A 21,352-nucleotide genomic window follows, 5' to 3' on the forward strand; every position below is an offset into this window, starting at 1 on the left:
AGACCATATATTTTTCCTTTATCAAACATTTTTTTAAAAAGCACCAGGGAGCCACTAGCGAGCACCAAAGACCCACACGTGGCTTCAGAGCAATTTTAGAAGATCCAAAAGTTCAAATTTGTGGCAGAAGAAAATATGTTTTTCTGCCTTTTTTGTGGGTTCACAGACTTTTGTTGACAGGATGGCTTTTAGAAAGACTTGAAAGTAGGTAATATATGTTTGTCAAGCTGTTTTATGTAAGTCCACAACTCAAACTGCAACGTCATTGACACACAGGCGGACAAGCAGGACAGGGTTGGGGAAACGGTTTAGCCAATCAGAATGCAAAGCACGATGTTGATGAAAATCTCTGAAGTAGCAAAACCGTAATAAGTTAACCGCGATACAGCCATGAAGTACTGTATACGTATGAAAACTATATGCATTTTAAAATTTATCAACTGTATGATGTGGTTATAAGGTGCACCTTCAAATTTCTGGCCAATTTGGGACTCTTAGGTATGCTTAGCAGTCCGGAAAATACAGTATTTACAGTATTCATTCACTGCCCACTTTGCCTTTCCACTTTGCCCAGCTCGCCTACCTCCGATCAGGGTGGAGGAGTCGAGTTTCTCTCAAGACATGCAGTGGTTGCTGGAACGTGGGGTGCAGTTTGCCGACGTGGCCTTTTACGCTGGGGACTCCGGGAAGGAACTGGGATGGGCTCACGCGTCCGTGCTCTGCGCGGTCAGCCCGTATTTTCGCCAGCTTCTCCTGGGGCCCAAAACCAGGTAAGAGATCGATGTTGTATCTAAAGCCGGCAGACGCTGACCTACCTCATTTGCGCTGACCGCCGCCTGCATTGACAGGGAACGGCCACAGTCACGTTGCGTCTGTAGGGAGAGGGATGCAGCCCCTCACTCGTTGCTCTCCACGTGGGATGGTGGGATAGTCGATGACATGCCTCGATCAGATGGACACCTGTCTGGGCGTCTCTCTCGTCTGGTGGTGAAGGATCCACTCCTGTGCATGTGCTTGTGGGAGACGCTCATGTTCATTTACAGAGGTAAGAAGCTTCAGAAAGTCAAAATGTTGCCAAATGCTTCATAATGTACACCAGGCGTCACTAACCTAATGCCTGTGGGCTACCGGTATCCCCTTAAGAATGCTTGTAAAAGGTCAGAGTGATTTTCAAGGACATTTGATGAGTCTCTTTAAATGAATGATCAAATCCTGCAAAATTATTTTTCAAATTAACCTATGATTCATATGTGTAAATTAGAGGTAAGATCTTCGGCCAGGGGTTAAAATGTCAATCCTCAAATCAGGTCGGACTGGGCTTTACTCTCACCTATTCTTTTTCTTTTTCTCCCTCCGTGGATGATCTACACAGCATGCACTTACTTTTACTAAAGTAATTATTTAGGTGACTGTTCTTTACTTCTACCTGAGTACTATTTTTCTGTCGTAACAATACTTTTACTTGAGTACAAACTTTGGCGCCTGAGTTTGGTGCCAAAATGCGCACTTCATAACCAAAGTTGTATTATTCAGATAACTCTATCGTAAAGAACATGCTTACCAAACTATCAGTTTACCTCCCAATCATTAAATCCAAAGAAACTTTTATCCTTGGTGTCACTGTAAATGCGGCGCTTCCTCTTTCCGCCTCTATGTTGCTTACAACAGGCGTCATTTCCACTTCTCACCAATAGCTTACAAGTTTTACAAACTTTCTTTCTGCTTTTTGGCCACATATTTCACTATTTGCAGCCTAAAATCTGCAGAATACGATTTTCTTTTTGGTATCATTGTTTTCTGTGTTATTTTGCTGCACTTTGCCGAAATGCGCACTCCGGCGCCGAACCGTTCATTTCGCTGTTGCACTGCAAAGTGCACACTTTGAGAGACTCTGCCCCAAGTAAACCCGTATCTGCGTACTTCAGCCGAAACGCACGCTTTGTAGTACGCACAGCTGAAGTTAAGCTTCAGGTTTACCTCGGCGGTGAAGTAAAGCTTCGGGTTTAATTGGGCTGGGTTTATCAAATCAATTTAATTCGTCGGGTCGAGCTGGATTTTTTAGGTCTTATCTTACCTCTTATGTAAATCACTCAGTGCCCTTATACTAGGGTTCTCGCAGATCCTTAAGAAGTCTTTAAAGACATTGAATTCATTATTCTAAAGATAAGGCCTTAATTGGCATTAAATGTCTTAAATACAATTTTTAAAAGTCTTAAAAATGTGAACACATCAATAAGTAAGTAACATTTACCAATTGTCTTTTTTTTTAGTAATTCACTGCTTTACTTTTCTGTGGCAATATGGTGTGACCACAATAACTGAACTATCAAACAGTGATGTGGTTTCAGTCGGGCCTTTTAGAGTAGCCACACATCCTAAGTCTACCCACATTACACATATCAACTTCCGACACAGACCTTTACTTTGGACCATGGGAAAGTGTCGATTCAACGAGATGGGGCTGTCTGACGAGCAGACACACACACACACACATATATTATATAAGGTATAAAAGATGTGCCAGGTGAGGCATGATGTATGGTGTGTTTTATGTTTGGTGTGTTTCAATTGGGTCTTTTTGTCTATTTGGTCCAAAATTTGATTTCAAAAGGCATTAAAAAGTATTAAAAAAGTCATGAATTCAGTTTTCTTTAAGCAGTAGGGACCCTGTCTTATACAAAACAGACATTCTTGTGGTCGGTTTATGGATCCCCTAGCCGCCTGGGTTGACGGTGCACCGCTGATGACGGAACTCTGGACAGCTTTCCCCACTGCTGCGGTCCCTTGCCTGTTTCTGGTCGTGGCAACGTTGGCACCAGTCCATTCTGAGCCTATTTTAACCCTACCTCCAATAACACAGTAACAACATTTCAATAACATATGTTGTTATTTTAGAATTGCATATCGAACTTCGTGCTAATCAGTATCACGAGTATCAAAAAGTCCGTGCACCCTGCTTTAAACACATCTTTAATTTAACTTTATTTTTAGTTTTTCAAATGTATTTTTTAAAATGTAACTTAATTCTGTTTTGTATTCTTTTTTTTTTTTTTGCAGTGCGCAATGTCCAAGAGCAATCTTTTCCCGACATGTATTTTAGTAAAATCTTAAAGGTTGTGCTGCATGTACTGATTTTTCAATTAAAACGGTGTTGAACAGGATTTGTTTATTCTTACATACATACCAACGTCAGATTTAACACATCTAGTGCTACCGACAAAAATCAACATTAAAAAAATTAAACTAGTCTCTGGCAGAGAACGAGTTAAAGACCAGAGAATTCTCCACTGCTGCATTTCTCCTGGGCACATGGCGCCTAGCTTAACGGGCGTGCGTTGTACTCAGCGCTAAATCTTCTGAGCGCACAGCTTAGAATCGTGGCGCTCGCCTGTATGTCAGATTGCAGTGCATTTCTCCCAAGACCTCGTTGTCATGCAAGAATCAAACATCTGATTTGCAGCCTCCTGTGTGAATGATCAAATCCTGCAAAATTATTTTTCAAACAAGACTGCAGAACTTTGATAGATACACACGTGTGCAGAAGAAACATAGTAAGCTTTAAGAGAGGCCAGCAGATTATAGGGTTAGTGAGTCTTTTTGAGGGACTCTGCATGTAAGGGAATGCTCATTTCTTGGAGACAGGCGCTGCAATATGCATTGTGCGTTTTTCTACTGTGGCAGAGGAATGGGGGAGGTAAAAAAAGAAACAGGAAAAGGATGAGGAAAGAAGGTGCCGCTTGAAGGATAATACGATGAGTGCGTTTTGCCTTTGAGCTGACGATGTGGGGAAGCAATAACAGAGTATTTATGTCACATTCTTCAAAACATTGCATGGAGACTGTTAGCTCAAAAATATAAAGAACATTCCAGTTCTCTCTATATATATAATTCTTCCTTTGAATAATATGACTTTATGAGAGATAATTCCCTCCATCAAATAATTTCACGCTCTGTTTTTTAGTGTGTCTGTGTGTGTCACAGGGTGGTTGATGCTCACTCTGTAAGACAGTGCCTCCTTTTTAAAGCGAGTTATTTCATTTGTCAATGGCTCACTTACTATCTTTAGCTTTAAGTATGTCACATATCGCGCACAGTGTCGCTCATCGAAAGTCATCGAACAGTAAGATTAGGACTTAAATCTCAGTGATTTATTTTACTGTTTGACATTGATCACTAACTTTTCAAGGTGCGCCAGTGTCTTTAAAAAAATGTTCCACTGTCTCTTTAAACCTGGATCCTTAAAAGCTGTGCAACATCATGCAGATAACCCAGGAAGACATTCATGACAGGTTGATCTCTACTTCACAGCAAAGGGGATATTTTTAGCACAGACTGAATAACTTTTACGTAAAAGTTCCTGTTAATGGAAAACATAAAATTTAACTTGATATATTAAGTTACTGATATGCTGTTATATTGTGATTCCATATTGTTAATTGAATTATAAATTATATATATACCGTATTTTCCGCACTATAAGGCGCACCTAAAAGCCTTTATTTTTTTCAAAAGCTGACCATGCGCCTTATAATACAGTGCGCCTTATTTATGGATCAATATTAATTCGCAAAGTCTTGCAACTAACTTGCAGCCGCCAACTAGATTTTCCCCCGAACGCCAAGTAGTCCGCGGTGTATGCTGGGATTTATTTACCGGCGTTTCATTGGCTAACCAATGTGTCAATCATCATTTGAATCGATCACTATTGGCTAAAGTTATTTGGAGGTCAAGAGGCGGATCCTTTTTATCATTTACAGGCTGGCATTGGCTTGAACGGCAGAACAAAGCCTGCAATTGGCCAAAAAAGATGTGTCAATCATCAGCTGAATCGATCACTATTGGCTAAAGTTATTCGGAGGTCAAGAGGCGGATCCTTTTTATCATTTACAGGCTGGCATTGGCTTAAACGGCAAAACAAAGCCTGCAATTGGCCGAAAAAGATGAATGTGTATAGCACGTGGCTGACGGCATACAGAAAGCATTTCTTACTATACTGTATTTGTAAATATTTTATTCTCTTGGATTTACTACACTCACGGATATAAGAGGACCACGGCTGCACATTATTATGAACACAACGACTTTGGTGAGCTACTCCGGCTATATATCTTGTTTCAGACTGAACTCGATGTTTCTGTGATAAGCGGTGCAGATAATGGATGGAATGGTGTGTCTATTTTTAAATTAAACTCAATTCCAAGTGGTTATTGTCATATGCACAGTAAAGTTGCGAGCGAAAAAGAAAATAGAAACTAAGGAATGGTTGGCATTTCTTGAATCCCAAGACTTTACCCTTCCGAATGATGGAACGATGCATTTGAGTGACATCGTACGGACACCGCATCCGCACGTGCTCTCGACACGTATTTGCGTCTTTGCAAGCTTTGGGAATATTAAGGGGGTAATAAGTTGGACTGAACTATCTGACTGTTTTGTCCACGTTCCCATTGTAGCGCCTTATAATCCGGTGCGTCTTATGTATGTCAAAAATAGGACCAAAAACTATTTTTTTCGGGGTGCGCCCTATAACCCGGTGCGCCTTATGGTGCGGAAAATACGGTATATATATATATATATATATATATATATATATATATATATGTATATATATATATATATATATATATATATATATATATATATATATATATATATATATATATATATATATACATATATATATATGCATATATGACACCACTGTACTACATTATTTGATTTTGAGGTAATAAATTGCCATATAGTGGGGGATAAAAAAAAAGATGGTAATTATCTGAGCCCCTGGTCAAAAAATTAAAATTGTATATACATATTAAACATTGGTAAAAAATATATACATCTAAAAAATAAGTACCGTATTTTCCGCACTATAGGGCGCACCGGGTTATAGGGCGCACCCCCAAAAAATAGTTTTTGGTCCTATATCTTCCATAGATAAGGCGCACCGGATTATAAGGCGCTACAATGGGAACGTCGACAAAACAGTCAGATGATTCAGTCGAACTGATTACCCCCTTAACATTCCCAAAGCTTGCAAAGAAGCAAATACGTGTCGTAGACACGTGCGGATGCGGTGTCCGTACGATGTCACTTAAATGCGTCATTTCAAATATCATTCGGAAGGTTAAAGTTTTGGAATTCAAGAAATGCCTATCATTCCTTACTTTCTATTTTCTTTTTCGCTCGCAACTTTACTGTGCATCTGACAATAAACACTTGGAATTGAGTTTAATTCACTCAACTCATCACAGCAACATCAAGATCGTTCTAAAACAAGATACCGGGAAAATATAAAGCTGCATAACTCACCTAAGTTCTCACGTTCAATAATGATACGCAATCATGGTCTTCTTACAACCGTGAGTGTAGTAAATACAGGAGAGTAAAATGTTTTCAAATACAGACTAATGAAACATGTTTCTTTATGGCGAAGTTTAGCAAGCTTGCTATTCAGTCATCTTTTTCGGCCAATTGCAGGGTTTGTTTTGGCCCTCTAGCGTATCCGAGGCTCCGAATAACTTCAGCCAATAGCGATCGATGTAACGATGATTGACACATCTTTTTCGGCCAATTGCAGGGTTTGTTTTGGCCCTCTAGCGTATCCGAGGCTCCGAATAACTTCAGCCAATAGCGATCGATGTAATGGATGATTGACACATCTTTTTCGGCCAATTGCAGGGTTTGTTTTGGCCCTCTAGCCAATCCGAGGCTCCGAATAACTTTAGCCAATAGCTATCGATTCAAATGATGATTGACACATTGGTTAGCCAATGAAACGCCGGTATACAAATCCCAGCATACACCGCGGACTACTCCACGTTCGGGGGAAAATCGAGTCGGCGGCAGTTGCGTAAGTTGCGAGACCTTGCAAATTTAATATTGAGCCACGTATAAGGCGCACTGTATTATAAGGCGCATGGTCAGCTTTTGAAAAAAATTAAAACTTTTAGGTGCGCCTTATAGTGCGGAAAATACGGTACTACATAAAAGACATGTGTTATATAGTACCTCTCCCGGATTTAAATGAATCCATTCTGAGGTGAAATTGCCACATGACTGAGATAGAAATCAATTGTATTTAGCTAATGTGTTCCAAACCCACAGTACCCAAAGTAAAAGCATTAAAATGACAAAATAGTATATATTAAGTACTACTTTTATCTAATACACACGCATATGATTGAAAACAATTATAAAGGTACATGAAAAGGAAAAATGAAACTTCCTCTGTCGTTGGTGTGACGTGAGACAGGCTGGTACACTGTAGTCCCTGGGTGGATGCACAGGGGGAAAGAGATAGCGGAATCAAACAAAAACTGATTTTAAAAAGTCACATTCCAAGATCGGCATTCTCTTAAAAAACATCATTGCTTTAATTCCCTCCTTATTCTTAACTATCCTTTTTGTCAGTTGGCTATGGTCATTTTCCCAGGCGAGGGTAACGTGTGTGCTTGACATTTCTTGATAATCACAAGCTTTGTTTCTACGGTTATCATGTTTTTGCTTCTCCTTAAGATTCACTGTTTGTCTTAGTACCCGTAGATTATAGTAAAAAATACTGTATTATATCACACTAACTCAGAAAGTCTTTCATATTTTTGGCCATGCAAAACTTTTTTTTGATGATGTTGTATAGTGGGATGTAATAAGGAAAAAAACATCGTATTCAACATCGTAAGGTATGGACGCTGTAACCCCTAATATTGTGTTGGAAATATTCAAACTAGGCAATTAACAACAGAACGATCGTGAACTATGTTATACATTTGGGGCGTTTGCTAACCATCCCACGTTGTCACGTATGTGGGTTGTTCGCAACAAAACTTTGTAATTTTCATGAAGGCAGAATCAATGCATTTGTTGATTTTTTTCCCTAGGAGCGTGGGAGTGGGAGCATCTCCAGGAGGCCCTGGATGAGAAAGTGAAGAACTCGCTTGCAGTGGCTCAGCTTATGGACCGAATACGATCACTTATTGGCAGAGAAAGGGTGAGTTTCTAAATGTGGCCTCTCACATTTTCGCTGCTACTTTTTTCAGACCTACAAAGTAGCAGGGAAAACACGCGTGACATTTTACTCCAACCTACTCACAGGGTAAAAGTGTATTTGAAGCAGATTGAGTTTTAATTATTTAGACCCATCACATTTGGTTGAAAGTTGGTCATGTGAAGAAAACATCTCTGAAATTATTTTTTTCTCTGTTCATAAATGGTTTATAATAGTAGTTTAAAAAAATACCGTATTGTCCGCACTATAGGGCACACCGGGTTATAGGGCGCACCCCCAAAAAATAGTTTTTGGTCCTATATCTTCCATAGATAAGGTGCACCGGATTATAAGGCGCTACAATGGGAACGTCGACAAAACAGTCAGATGATTCAGTCAAACTGCTTACCCCCTTAACATTCCCAAAGCTTGCAAAGAAGCAAATACGTGTCGTAGACACGTGCGGATGCGGTGTCCTTACGATGTCACTCAAATGCATCATTTCAGATATCATTCGGAAGGTTAAAGTCTTGGGATTCAAGAAATGCCAACCATTCCTTAGTGTCTATTTTCTTTTTCGCTCGCAACTTTACTGTGCATATGACAATAAACACTTGGAATTGAGTTTAATTCACTCAACTCATCACAGCAACATCAAGATCGTTCTAAAACAAGATACCGGGAAAATATAAAGCCGCATAGCTCACCTAAGTTCTCACGTTCAACAATGATACGCAATCATGGTCTTCTTACAACCGTGAGTGGAGTAAATCCAGGAGAGTAAAATGTTTACAAATACAGACTAATGAAACATGTTTCTTTATGGCGAAGTTTAGCAAGCTTGCTATTCAGTCATCTTTTTCGGCCAATTGCAGGGTTTGTTTTGGCCCTCTAGCCTATCCGAGGCTCCGAATAACTTCAGCCAATAGCGATCGATTTAACGGATGATTGACACATCTTTTTCGGCCAATTGCAGGGTTTGTTTTGGCCCTCTAGCCAATCCGAGGCTCCGAATAACTTCAGCCAATAGCGATCGATTTAACGGATGATTGACACATCTTTTTCGGCCGATTGCAGGGTTTGTTTTGGCCCTCTTGCCAATCCGAGGCTCCGAATAACTTCAGCCAATAGCGATTGATTTAACTGATTATTGACACATCTTTTTCGGCCAATTGCAGGGTTTGTTTCGGCCCTCTAGCCTATCCGAGGCTCCGAATAACTTTAGCCAATAGCGATTGATTTAAATGATGATTGACACATTGGTTAGCCAATGAAACGCCGGTATATAAATCCCAGTATACACCGCGGACTACTCCACGTTCGGGGGAAAATCGAGTCGGCGGCTGTTGCGTAAGTTGCGAGACCTTGCAATTTAATATTGAGCCATAAACAAGGCGCACTGTATTATAAGGCGCATGGTCAGCTTTTGAAAAAAATTAAGACTTTTAGGTGCGCCTTATAGTGCGGAAAATACGGTAATCATTTTTTGAATCTGTCAATCTCAAATATATTTGGGGTAAGGGTGTAAGCTGTGTAGCTTGCGGTGTCCTTAAAAAGTTTAAAAGCTTGAAGTTAAATATTTTTTCTATTATGTATTTGTTAACAATGCCCAATTAAGTTCGAAGAGCCTTAATATACTTTTTTTCACCTCGCCTTTCCTCTTTTATCTTACTTTTATCATTGGTGTTCCGGCCCATTACGCTGGAGGGAAGGAGGACAGGGGTTTGGGAGGGAAAGAGTGATATCATGCGCGTGGTTTTCTTTCATTGTAGGATGAAAATGGTGAAAGTAAGAAAAGGACTGATTCAAATCAGGTCCAAATACCAACCCCAACCCACCAAAAATGAAAAAGGACGATTTTATTCGAGTGAATCATGATATGGCATCAGCAAGTAGCGGCACTAGCTCAGGAGGTAGAGCGCTCGTCTTGGGATCAAGGGATCCTCAGTTCGAATCCCAGCTCGTCCGTGTTACATGTCGAAGTGTCCTTTGGTAAGACACTGAACCCCTAATACCCCCAATAAGCAGGTTAGCGCCTTACATGGCTGCAAGGCCGCTATTGGCAAATGTGGAGCACATTGTAAAGCGCTTTGGGAAGTCATTGACTTGAAAAGCGCTATATAAATGCAGATGATCTCATCATTTCGTTTCATTTCATACACCACCTTTAAATAAAATATCTGACATATTCATTTTTGGGGGAAATAAAAGTGTGTTTCATCCACATGAAAAAAAACTTACATTTTGGTCCCCACTGGATGATTTTTTTTATGTAGGCTTGGCTATAAGGCAAAAATCAAATCACAATTTTTACAATCCAGTCTGGATAATTCTGATTTCTAACCTAGTTTAGATAATTAACTTACTCAACACACATGTATTTAAACATATTTTGATTGATTATGGGAGTCTGATTCTGTGTTGTATGGTGCAGAGACTTGGATCCTGAACGCAGATTTGAGGAGGAAATTAAATGTTTTTGAGATGAAGTGTTTGAGGAGTATGTTAGGAGTGACAATATCGGATAGATTGAGAAATGAAATTGTGAGAGACAGAACTTGTGTAGTCGTGGAACTGAGCAAGCGTGTGGATAAGAGGATGGATGAGGAGCGAATGTTGAAGAGGATCTACAGAGCAGAAGTAAATGGAAGGAGACCAAGCGATTGACGTGGATAGATAGTGTTATGAGCGCATTGCAGGAAAAATATCTAAATATAATGGAAGCTCGAGCTCTTGTTGGTGATAGGAATGAGTGGAGAGGTGTTGTAAAAGGATAGTGAGATGTTTGGACGCGTTCTAAGGGATGGGCAGGGCACCTCTATGATGCGGCAGGGGTAAACCTGTGAAACCTGTCGGGCCCTGCTGTTGAACAGGAGAGTGTGTTGTGTCACCCTGACCTGAGTGACATGGCCGCTTTCTTGTGTCCCGTTTCATCTGGAGGAACGAAAGCATGACCAACTTGTGTGTTAGGGCATTTGGGTTGGCCATGGTCCAAAACATTTTGTGTGTGTTTTTTGCTACTTTTTCCCCTTTTTTAATTTTCCTTACTTTTGTATGTGTTTGTCTTGCTGTCGGTCACCCCTCTCGAGGGATATGACCAGGGTAGCTAGATAGATTAATTGATTAAAAAAATGCATTCTGTGCTAAATTCTAGGACAAAAGAAATTGATTTTAAATCTGTTTTAAAGCAAATTTAACACTCATAGCTTGTGCATAAAAGCTGCTCATAGCTTGTGACTGAATTGGTTAACTGCCACAATTAACCTGCTAGTAGGAATTGTTTAATCATCAGCAACATATTTGGTTTATTAAAAATTGACGACTTAAATTCCTACCATCAATTTCACAGTTCAGTCCTCGATTTTTCAAACTAAGAACTATTTCAATAGGTATAGTGTATCGCTTAGTCTTAATTTTGACACAAAACTTACAAACAATATAACTTTGAATCTATTGTTTAAGAATACACATTACAATTACTGTAATATTACTTTCCCCACCAAATGAGAGGTTAAGTGTATTTACTCTAATCCATTTGTTAAAACTTTGTTCTGATTTCCTAAACATGCTTTTGATCATTAGATCTTGTTAAGACACGGCTGTTATGATTAGCGCATTTACATAATTATCCAGCATAATAAACTCTCTGATACTTTGGGCATTAACAGTAAATAAACAAGACACGCTCTTGAGGGATCAGGAGAAGATTATCTGTTATGTCTTAATGCGGGACATCAAGCGTGAAATTCATCAGCAGGATTTCTAAATTTAAAGGAAGATTAAGTGAGGTGTCCCAAGAAATGAGGCCACAGAAGGGTGGACTTTTAAAGACATATAATAAATATTTTATTAATATTCATACTACAGTACAGAAAATAGAAATCTTTTTTGGGGGATTAGAATTAATTTTGTCTCCACACAGGCAACATAAACAGAATGGAAATGCCTCATGGGTTGCCAAACGGCGTGTTAATTTTGTTTATCGGGGTAAAACTATGTTTATGTTTGTATTTATTTTGTTTTTGTTTTGAAATATATATTTTCCATTCCCTCTGAGTATTTTTGAGTAATTAAAACACTTCTTATTTTTATTTCAATTGCATTATAACAGTATTTTAACCCTGTTTGTAGGTAAAGTAGGTTTCTCTACCCATTGCATTGATTTCTAAAATGTGTTTCTAATTGGTAACGGTCCATGTATTCAGCTAGGGTGAAATTTGGGATATGTTTCTTTCCATAAATTGAACTACAGTCAAACAACAACAAAGTACAACAGTCTTCCTTTGACTTTCCATAACCACCCAAATTTAGTGAATTTCTGTTAAGTAGGAGGAACCTTTATCATATATATATATATATATATATATATATATATATATATATATATATATATATATATATATATATATATATATATATATATATATATATATATATATATATACATATATATATACATACATACAAAATAGCATAGATTTCTGCTCAAGAATGGTGTGTATACAGGTTATTCAAATGTCATTAGTCATGCAAACGATTCATTCGGATTGCTCCAATCAAGGCCCAGGAAACAGAAGGTAGTAGTTTAATTGGTTTGCATGTAAGGTGTGTTTGTCATCACTGGCTAATCTTTGAAAATACATTTTCAAGTCACTCTATTGTTTACGTAAACGTCGCAGCGGGACACCTTTTAAAAAAAAAAGCATCTGTTTTTCTAGCTTTCACCTCTGTTAAAACGCGCTCTGCATTGCAATTCAGGTGCGTCTGGCTGGGGCTACGTGAGACTATCCGAGGCTTTATGTATTCCGCCGGGGGCTCGGGATAAACGTCCAGAATAGCAATTGCCTGGTAACAACTTCCAGCTCAGGTGTGAACCTGCCGTGTTCTCATCTTTTGGCTTTTTTGTGTTTCGCAGGGAACAAGAGACACTCCGAGCGCCCGTGCAGCCCAACTCAGCCCCCAAACGCTCGTCAACCTCTTTAATTCACCGCTTTATTCGGACGTCATCTTCATGGTGCAGGGTGGGTTTTAATAATGGAAATTTGTCTCTTTTTATAGAATTGGCTCTTTCGGCTCAGCTTTATAAAAAATAGCAAAAATAAACCAAATTAATTCGTTTTGAACATGTATTAGGCTACTATATTATAAAAGCCCTTATTGTTTCAATATACAGTGGAACCTCGGTTTTTGAACGCCTCTCATTTCGAACAAATCGGAGTCCGACCAAAAATTTCGAGAAATTCTTGCTTCGCTGTTCGGTAAAAAAATAGGAGTTCGAACGCTGGTAATGCGTGAGTGCGTACGCTAGGGTGCGATGCTGAGCGGCGTACGGGTGTAGATCGCTCTTTTAGTGACCAACTGTTATCACATGCGGACGTGCTTCGTTTTGCTTTCGCTTTTAATATAGGTGTACGAAGTGTTTTAGCCCCTAATTATGCCTCCGAAGAAAGTCAGTGCAAGCAGCAAAGTTGCTATGGGTGAAAAAAGAAAAGTAGTGCGTACAACTATTGCATTTAAGAAAGAAATAATAGCAAAATATGAAGGAGGTGTGCGAGTGTCTGATCTTGCTAGGGAATACCCCACCGTGCACCTGCGCCTTCTGCTGACCACAACAAAGGTAAGAAATCATATTCATAATTATTTTCTTTTTCCTTTTTTTTATTTTTACACGTTCATGTTAGCGTAATCTTCCGTACGAAAGATTACGATAACGCGAACGTACGATTAGCCTGGGTTAGCTTTATTTTTATGTTAAACATTCAACGTAAACATTCAGGGTGTTGGAACGGATTAAAACGATTTACATTATTTTAAATGGGAAAAATGATTTCGGTGATCGAACAAATCGGTATGGTCGAGAACCGAGGTTCCTCTGTACAGTGAACTGTTACCTTAATTCTCAACTACCATATTGTTTATACTAAGAAAACAACACATAGATGACGCCACTCATATCAACCACTTGCAAGCGCCTTTAAGGGTAAGAGAGAGAAAGAGAGAGAGAAAAGAGAGGGGGTGAAAAGAGAGGGCGAAAACAGAAAGGTAAAGAAAAAAACGGTGGGTGAGAGACAGAAAGAGAGAGAGACAAAAAGAGAGAAAGTCAGGGAAAATATAAAGGAAAGAGAAAGAAACAGATACAAAAAGGAAGAGAAATAAGAAGAGAGGTTGCGAGAGCGAGAGAGAGAGAGAGAATGACAGAGAAAAGAGACAGCATGAGAGAAATGAGAGAGAAAAAGTGGGAGAAAGAGACATAAAGAAAGAGAGCCATAAAAAGGAAGAGAGACAGCTTGAGAGACAGCAAGAGAGGGAGAGAAATAGAGACAGAGAACACAAGAGAAAAAAGAGAGAGACAAAGAAAGTGAGAGAGATAGGGGGAAAGAGAGAAACAGTAAGAAGAGTAGAGAAAAAGAGGGTGAACCTAAGAGAGAGAAAATAAGGGATAAAGCAACAGAGAAAAGGAAAAAGAGAGACTAAGATAGGGCGAGAGAACGAGACAGAGAAAGAAAGAGACCTAGCAATAGAGAATGAGAGAGAGTGACAGAGAGGGAAAGAATGAATAAGAAAAATAGAGATACTAATTGATCAAGAGAGAGAGTGAAAGGTAAAGAGAGACAGCGATAGTGAAAAGACTGATAAAGCAATAGAGAGGGATTGAGAGAGAGAGAGAAAGAGAGAGAGAAAGAGAAACAGAGAAAACAAGAGCTAGATATAGAGAAATAATGATTAAGAGAGAGTGAGAAAAGAGAGAACGAGAGAGAGAGAGAGAGAGAGAGAGAGAGAGAGAGAGAGAGAGAGAGAGAGAGAGAGAAAAGGAGTGAATACAAGGAAAAACTAGTGGCTCGACGCATTCATTATCATTCACAAATGAATGTGCGCTCACAATTCAAGAGAAAGGTCACATTTTTATCACACTTGATGGAATTATGAGCTTTCTGACAGTTCTGCTCATCCATAAGAAGATAAAATAAGATAAAACAGTCCAAAGGACAGATTGTGTTTCATCCCACGTATCCTTTCTTTCTTTTAAAAGGGCCCCTCGATAACAAGACGATAACGAGGACAACCAGACGCTCTTTCTCTTTTGTAGCTGTGAGTTCAAACCAGTTCAGGATTATTCCGCTGGGGTATCGTGTTCATTTTTTGCAAGAATAATTGCAACTGTGAATAGCGCTCTGCAAATAAATGTCAGGGCTTCTGCACAGGTTTGACGTGTCAATATTGTTTGTAGATTTCAAGGGCGTTGTTCAAAAGATCGTTACCTGGAATAGGATGATTGTACAGTAGACCTCCGGGATATGACAGTCCATTCTGAGGTGGAGATCGCAAAATAATTTTGCCATATAGTGAGGGATAGAAACTTATGTTAATTGGCCCTGAACTCCCCGTACTCCAGATAAAATAATACACAATAAGTGCTACTTCTGTGTATTATACGTGTATATGATTGATAACTTTAAACTGTTGTAAACATTCAACATGAAGAGAGAAGACATTTACTGATTTTGAACTTGCAAGGAACACCGGGAGAGAAGCCTTAAGATAAGAAATTCCAACTTGTTCTAAAAGCCTTCCCCTGCGTCTTTTCTTTTTATTAAATCTCTTAGGTTACAAAAGCAGATCCGCCCTACAAGGTGTGGAATTCAGAAAACAGCAATATGATAGTGACAATTATCTTACAGTCAAAACAACAAACAACAGTGCGCAATAATAGTGAAAAAAAGGAATCCCATTAAATCTACTTTCTGCGCGACAGATACTAAAATACAAATCAATTTTGAAGTTGGGCAGCACGGCGGCGCAGTGGTTAGCGCGTTTGCGGCACAGTTCTAAGGTCTTGGGAACCTCCTGTGTGGGATCAAATCCAGCTACCGGACTTACTGTGCGGAGTTTGTATGTTCTCCCCGTGCTTGCGTGGGTTTCCTCCGGGCACTCCGGTTTCCTCCCACATTCCAAAGACATGCATTTCAGGTGAATTGGCCAGTCCAAATTGTCCCTAGGTGTGAATAAGCGAGCGAGTTGTCTGTCCCTGTGTGCCCTGCGATTGGCTGGCAACCAGTTCAGGGTGTCCCCTGCCCACTGCCCGATGATTGCTGGGATGGGCTCCAGCACCCCCGCGACCCTACTGAGGATAAGCGGTGCAGCTGATGAGATGAGATGAAAGATGAGATGAATTTTGAAGTTGAAATTCCCTTTTGTATGATGTGACTTGAGCTGGTATAGTGGAGTTAGCAGGTGGATGCAAAGGGGGAAGAGACAGCAGATTCAAATTAGGACAGATTTTAAAGCGAGGACTTTCATGCCTTTAGACGAGTTCCTTACTTTAACTGCCTCCTTTTTTAATATAAAGTAGGCCCGATCATCGATTGGTTCACAAGCATGCAACTTAATGAAGATAGCGACAGAAATCATCAGGGAACTTTTGGAGTCAGTTGGCTGAGCAGAAAGAACATGTGGCCAATATTTTTGCACCACCTACTCTTCAGTGATTTCTTTGTCAATATAAAATGTTGAAATGGTTTGGTTCCACTTCATGATTGTGTCTCACATGTTGTTGATTCTTGGAAAATATTTACAGTTTTTTAGCTTTGATTTTCAAGCCTGAACTGTGGCAATATAACAAAAAGTTCCTTTGGCGCATTACTTTCGCAAGGCACCGTTTGCTCAACTTCGTATGAAGGATTTCCTTCACACAACTCGCACTATTTATTTACATTGTGTCTGATGTGTTTTTTCAAGGGAGTGTTTTACCTGCACATCGAGCTGTATTGGTTGCACGCTGCGACGTAATGGCGGCCATGTTTAGCGGCAAATACGCGGAGGCCCGCAGTCGAGTGGTGCCCATCCACGGAGTTTCGTCTGATACTTTCCTGTCCTTCCTGGAATACCTCTACACCGATTCCTGTTGTCCTGGTACGTTTGCTCCATGGCAAGCATAACCTGAAATTACCGTATTTACTGCACTTAGAGGTGCACTGATTAATAAGGCAACCTTCAAAAAAAGGAATTTTTTGTCATACATTTGTCATATGTTGGGCACACTGGACCATGAGGCGTATAGAAATTAAAACTACAGCCCGAGCTTATAATCTTACAGTATTAATTTGTGCCATGATTGATCAATCGATAAATGCTCTAAGCACAATGGCAGAACGGGAATTGAACCTTGGTTGCGGCGGTGAGAGTGCCAAAACCTAACCACTTGATAACCAGTAATACAGAGGTCACTATTACAAGGCATCAGATTTTACATCGTTATAACACTATTTTTCAGGGTTTGTACGGGTATTCAAAGTCCTTTACAGAAATGGCAAAGAGACAGGTTAAAAACACACACAATTATTACCTAACACCTATAGAGCCTTTTCCGTGTTAGTAAAGAAGTGTGATGTTCCCAGGCTGGGCAAACATTGTTGAGGCAGAATTCATGTCAGTTTATAGCAGCTCATTGACACAAAGAGATAGTATAGGAAGAGCTCTCTCCAACATTTGTTTCTAGCACTGAGTGAAAGTAGTATGATGATTGAGATCATATGATACCTGCATCACTGGTTGGCTAGTGCTCTCACCGCCGTTACCCGGTTTCATTTCCCGTTGCATACAATGTTTTGTGATTTTGTTCAGCTTTGTTTTTCAATTGTTCAATCATTGCACAAGTAAGGTGGTATACTGTAAAACTTCATGTAGTATTGCACACGAATAATCACTGTATGCATTTCCAATTTTATCCAGATATAAGGCGAACCGGGTTATAAGGCGCACCTTTACATTGCTGGCCAGTTTTGGGTTTTCAGGTGCCCCTTATGATCAGAATGCAGTTATTCTTATTCGTCTGCCCTAATTAAAGCCTCCGATTGAGTGTGCGTGATGTTGAAAGTTTCGCTTCATGTTTTATTCATTCTGCCTCTTGTGGGCTCTGCGTTTGAATTTAAATAAGTCAGGGAGGATAACGCATTTAGAAGCCTACACTTAGTCAAACGAAGACCTCTGTCATGGACAACTCTTAATTTGGATCAGCAGAAAATAAAAAATACGCTTGTCTTTAGCATTGGTGTTCATGCAGGGAGTTCAAAAAATAGAAGCACTATTACTTAGCTGCAGTTATTGCCCAATAGCCCTTCAGTCTATACCAGGGGTCTCCAGCATGGTGCCAAAGACAGCTGTGCCCGCGGACCTGTTCTGAAAATAGATCACCAGTGGTGGGTCATTGTGATTTTCTAGTAAAATTATTTTTTTAACGGTTGACAGAGTCTATTTAGCCCCACTAACAAAAATTAACTTGTGTCTTCAAAATAATAAAATAATAAGTTGTTATTTTAGAAATGTATATCACACTGGGTGCCCTGTGTGTTAACTAGTAACAAAAATTGGTGCTCATCTTGAATAAAGTTGGAGACCCCTGGTCTAGACTATGGGCAAAGTGCGTCCCTCAGGGTGATAGTTAAAATTAAAATAAAGGCACAGTGTGTGTTATTTGACCACTACATGTCACTGTATTTTGTCTTTTTTGTCAACTGAATACAAGTGATTAAAAGCATAGGGAAATAGGAACACAAACTGAAGACACTCAGTTACCACACAGCACCACATTTCTATATTTTTTATGACTAGGAGGCACTGAATAATACACACTGTCCCTTTAAGTGCAGCTTTAGTGGATTAGGATTGATGTACTCATTTATTTTCATTTTTATCCTTAATGTTTTTTTAGTCTTAGGTGCCAATTGTTGCGTTCCGAATGAATCGTTTACACTAGCAACAAATGAATATAGAGGTTGTTCCTGCATTTATTTTTAACATCACATAGATTATAATTTAATTCATTCCACTCACCAAAATCAACAAAGTACCGTGCCCCATTGCTCCCCGCTCCAAAAGTGTGCTCCATTGCCACGTCTTGTCTGTTTGCAAGGCTTGCTTATATGTGGCTTGCCCAAGACACACAACAGGAAGTGGTGAACCTACGATCCCTAGTAGTTAAGGGATTCATGAGCAGTGAACTAAAAGTCCACAGTATTTTGTGGAATAGAATATCCAAAATTGGGCAGCACAACGGCGCAGTGGTTAGCGCGTGTGCGGCACAGTTCTGAGGTCATGAGATCGAACCTCCTGTGTGGAGTTTGCATGTTCTCCCCGTGCTTGCGTGGGTTTCCTCCGGGCTCTCCGGTTTCCTCCCACATTCCAAAAAGTCAGGTTGATTGACAGGTCCGAATTGTCCCCAGGGGTGGTTGAGTGAGCGAATTGTCTGTCCCTGTGTGCCCTGCGACTGGCTGGCAACCAGTTCAGGGTGTCCCCTCCCCACTGCCCGAAGATGGCTGGGATGGTATCCTTGTGTTGAAAAATAAAATAATAAAATAAAAGATATTGAATACAAAAATACCCAATATAACATGTCAATTTAGAGTATTTAAATAGTCGCTTCGGAAAATACATACTGTAATCAAAATAGGGTAATATGCAAATGTGAGGGTGCGGTTTAATGTGGGCTTTTACTCCCCTGGGTGGAGTTAAAGAGCCTCATGGCATGAGGAAGAAAAGATCTCCGCAGTCTGTTTTTTTTAGGTATGCTTTACAGTCTTGAAAATACAGTAAATTACATTGCAATGGAATTCGTATATCCCTGTTTTTTTCAAACCTTTTTAAACTAAGGTACACTTTTATTTTTAAAAAAGTTCAGAGGCACACCGTCCGTCGAAAATGTTTGAAAATGAAGTTATATCAAAAATTTCTCTGTACTACCTCATAAGCAGGCAATTAGTATATAAAAAGAAGAAAATGATACTTAAAATAAAAAAGAATGATGTAATTTATTTATGTTTTTATTTTTACAGTGCAATCTTAAACCGCTTTGTTAGACAAATTCACTTATTAAATGTACTGTGCTTCCTCATGAGCAGATAATCAATATATAAAAAGTATATTAAAAAAAGCTACTGCCACCTACTGATATGGTCGACTATTACAGTTCCTTTTCTGAAGAATGCAAAAATACTGAATAATGGCCTGATTTTTTTGGAAAGATAAAATTGGGAAAATTCCAGCGGCACACTTAACAAGGTCTCACGGCACACGAGAGGTGCCCCGGCACACTGGTTGAAAAACATTGGCATATCCCATATATGAGACATTACATGGAATGTATCCAATTCCCCCATCATCAAATCCATCAAACACGCTGCCTGCACCACAAGTAAGACCCATTTATCGCGAGTCTAAACTTCCCTGTTTACAAAAACAAAGCTCAGCATGTTAACCTTAAGAGCCCTCTATGTAACGTTGATGATTTTTGTGGTTGCCGTGGTCACAATTTAGGGACACCAGCGGCCCTTCTATTTAAAGCACCCGCTAATGAGCATCCATCCCAGATGAAAAAACGACTCACGTTTACCACTGCAGTGTTTTCCTGGAGGCTCGCAGCCTCCAACACAAGCGCAGATGACAAGTCACATCAACCATCTGTGCCACCGAAACATGCTGCCTGCATCATCGTATGCCTTCGGGACGGGGCGAGTAAAAAAGAACAGCAATGAGCTTCAAATGTTATCCGATTAAGCCGTGACAACATCAACATGTCATTTTTGTGTTGTTGTCCTTCCTCCACCTGCCGCACTTTGTTTTAGAAAGTCATTACAAACCATCATCCTCTCCAGTGATGCGCTCCTAATGACGTTTGAAGGTCACGCGAGATGGCAAAGTGGTAATCAACGATGTTACGACAGTCGTTTTACACGTGGTGCACTTGGCTTGATGCTGATTTTGCCGAGTTGACACAAAACAAAAAAGAACAGGGTTCAGACGGGTGCTTGAAAACCATGAAAATGATTGAATTTTAATGTTGTGTTTGCATGGTCAGGAAAATGCTTGAATTTTTTTTTTTTTCATGTTGCGACTAAATTGAGACCAAAATTGCGAATACAGTGAAAACTTCCGTTTTTATTAGTGTATAACTGTTCAGCTCTTTAAACACTTACGGCGTATAGTAGTTCAACGAGTGATTCAAATTACAAAGCATTTTTGGCAACAGGAACTGGACCTGGGTTGCAGCTGTGAGGGCGCTGACATTTTACCACCAGTGGTACAGTTGACATTCAAAAAGGCATTGGGGCTTATCTCATTATCACACCCTTTTTACTTATGGTGCCAGAAAAAATTTCATAGTGGATTTTGAAAAGCTTAAACAGTCCCTCCACTTCTTCACCTGTGCATCAATAAAACCCGCTGTTTAATAATTATACGCACGTTAAATAGCTTGTATAGTATTTTCTTGAAAGACTTTGTTTCTGCCTTTCGCAACGTTAAAAAAAAACGTCAAGAGGCTGCAGCTCCTGACTGTTGTGTAAGAATTTCAGGGTAAATCAAGGGCACTTTCCT

The 21,352-nt window shown here is 39.7% G+C and overlaps 1 protein-coding gene across 4 annotated transcripts in view; it reads left to right on the top strand.

Annotated features, from left to right (window-relative positions):
• The window catches only part of rhobtb3 (Rho related BTB domain containing 3), a 48,344-nt gene that overhangs the window by 16,956 nt on the left and 10,036 nt on the right, over positions 1-21,352 (top strand). For all 4 annotated transcript variants that reach the window (XM_088338002.1, XM_088338003.1, XM_088338000.1 and 1 more), the window contains exons 6-10: positions 575-770; positions 849-1,045; positions 7,878-7,987; positions 12,900-13,005; positions 16,721-16,894. In XM_088338002.1, the coding sequence (XP_088194128.1) occupies positions 575-770; positions 849-1,045; positions 7,878-7,987; positions 12,900-13,005; positions 16,721-16,894 (783 nt within the window). The remainder of the gene's footprint in view (positions 1-574; positions 771-848; positions 1,046-7,877; positions 7,988-12,899; positions 13,006-16,720; positions 16,895-21,352) is intronic.

The sequence above is a fragment of the Urocampus carinirostris genome, chromosome 6 (assembly GCF_059441175.1).
Source record: "Urocampus carinirostris isolate Australia breed hairy pipefish chromosome 6, RoL_Ucar_1.0, whole genome shotgun sequence".
Classification (NCBI taxonomy): domain Eukaryota; kingdom Metazoa; phylum Chordata; class Actinopteri; order Syngnathiformes; family Syngnathidae; genus Urocampus; species Urocampus carinirostris.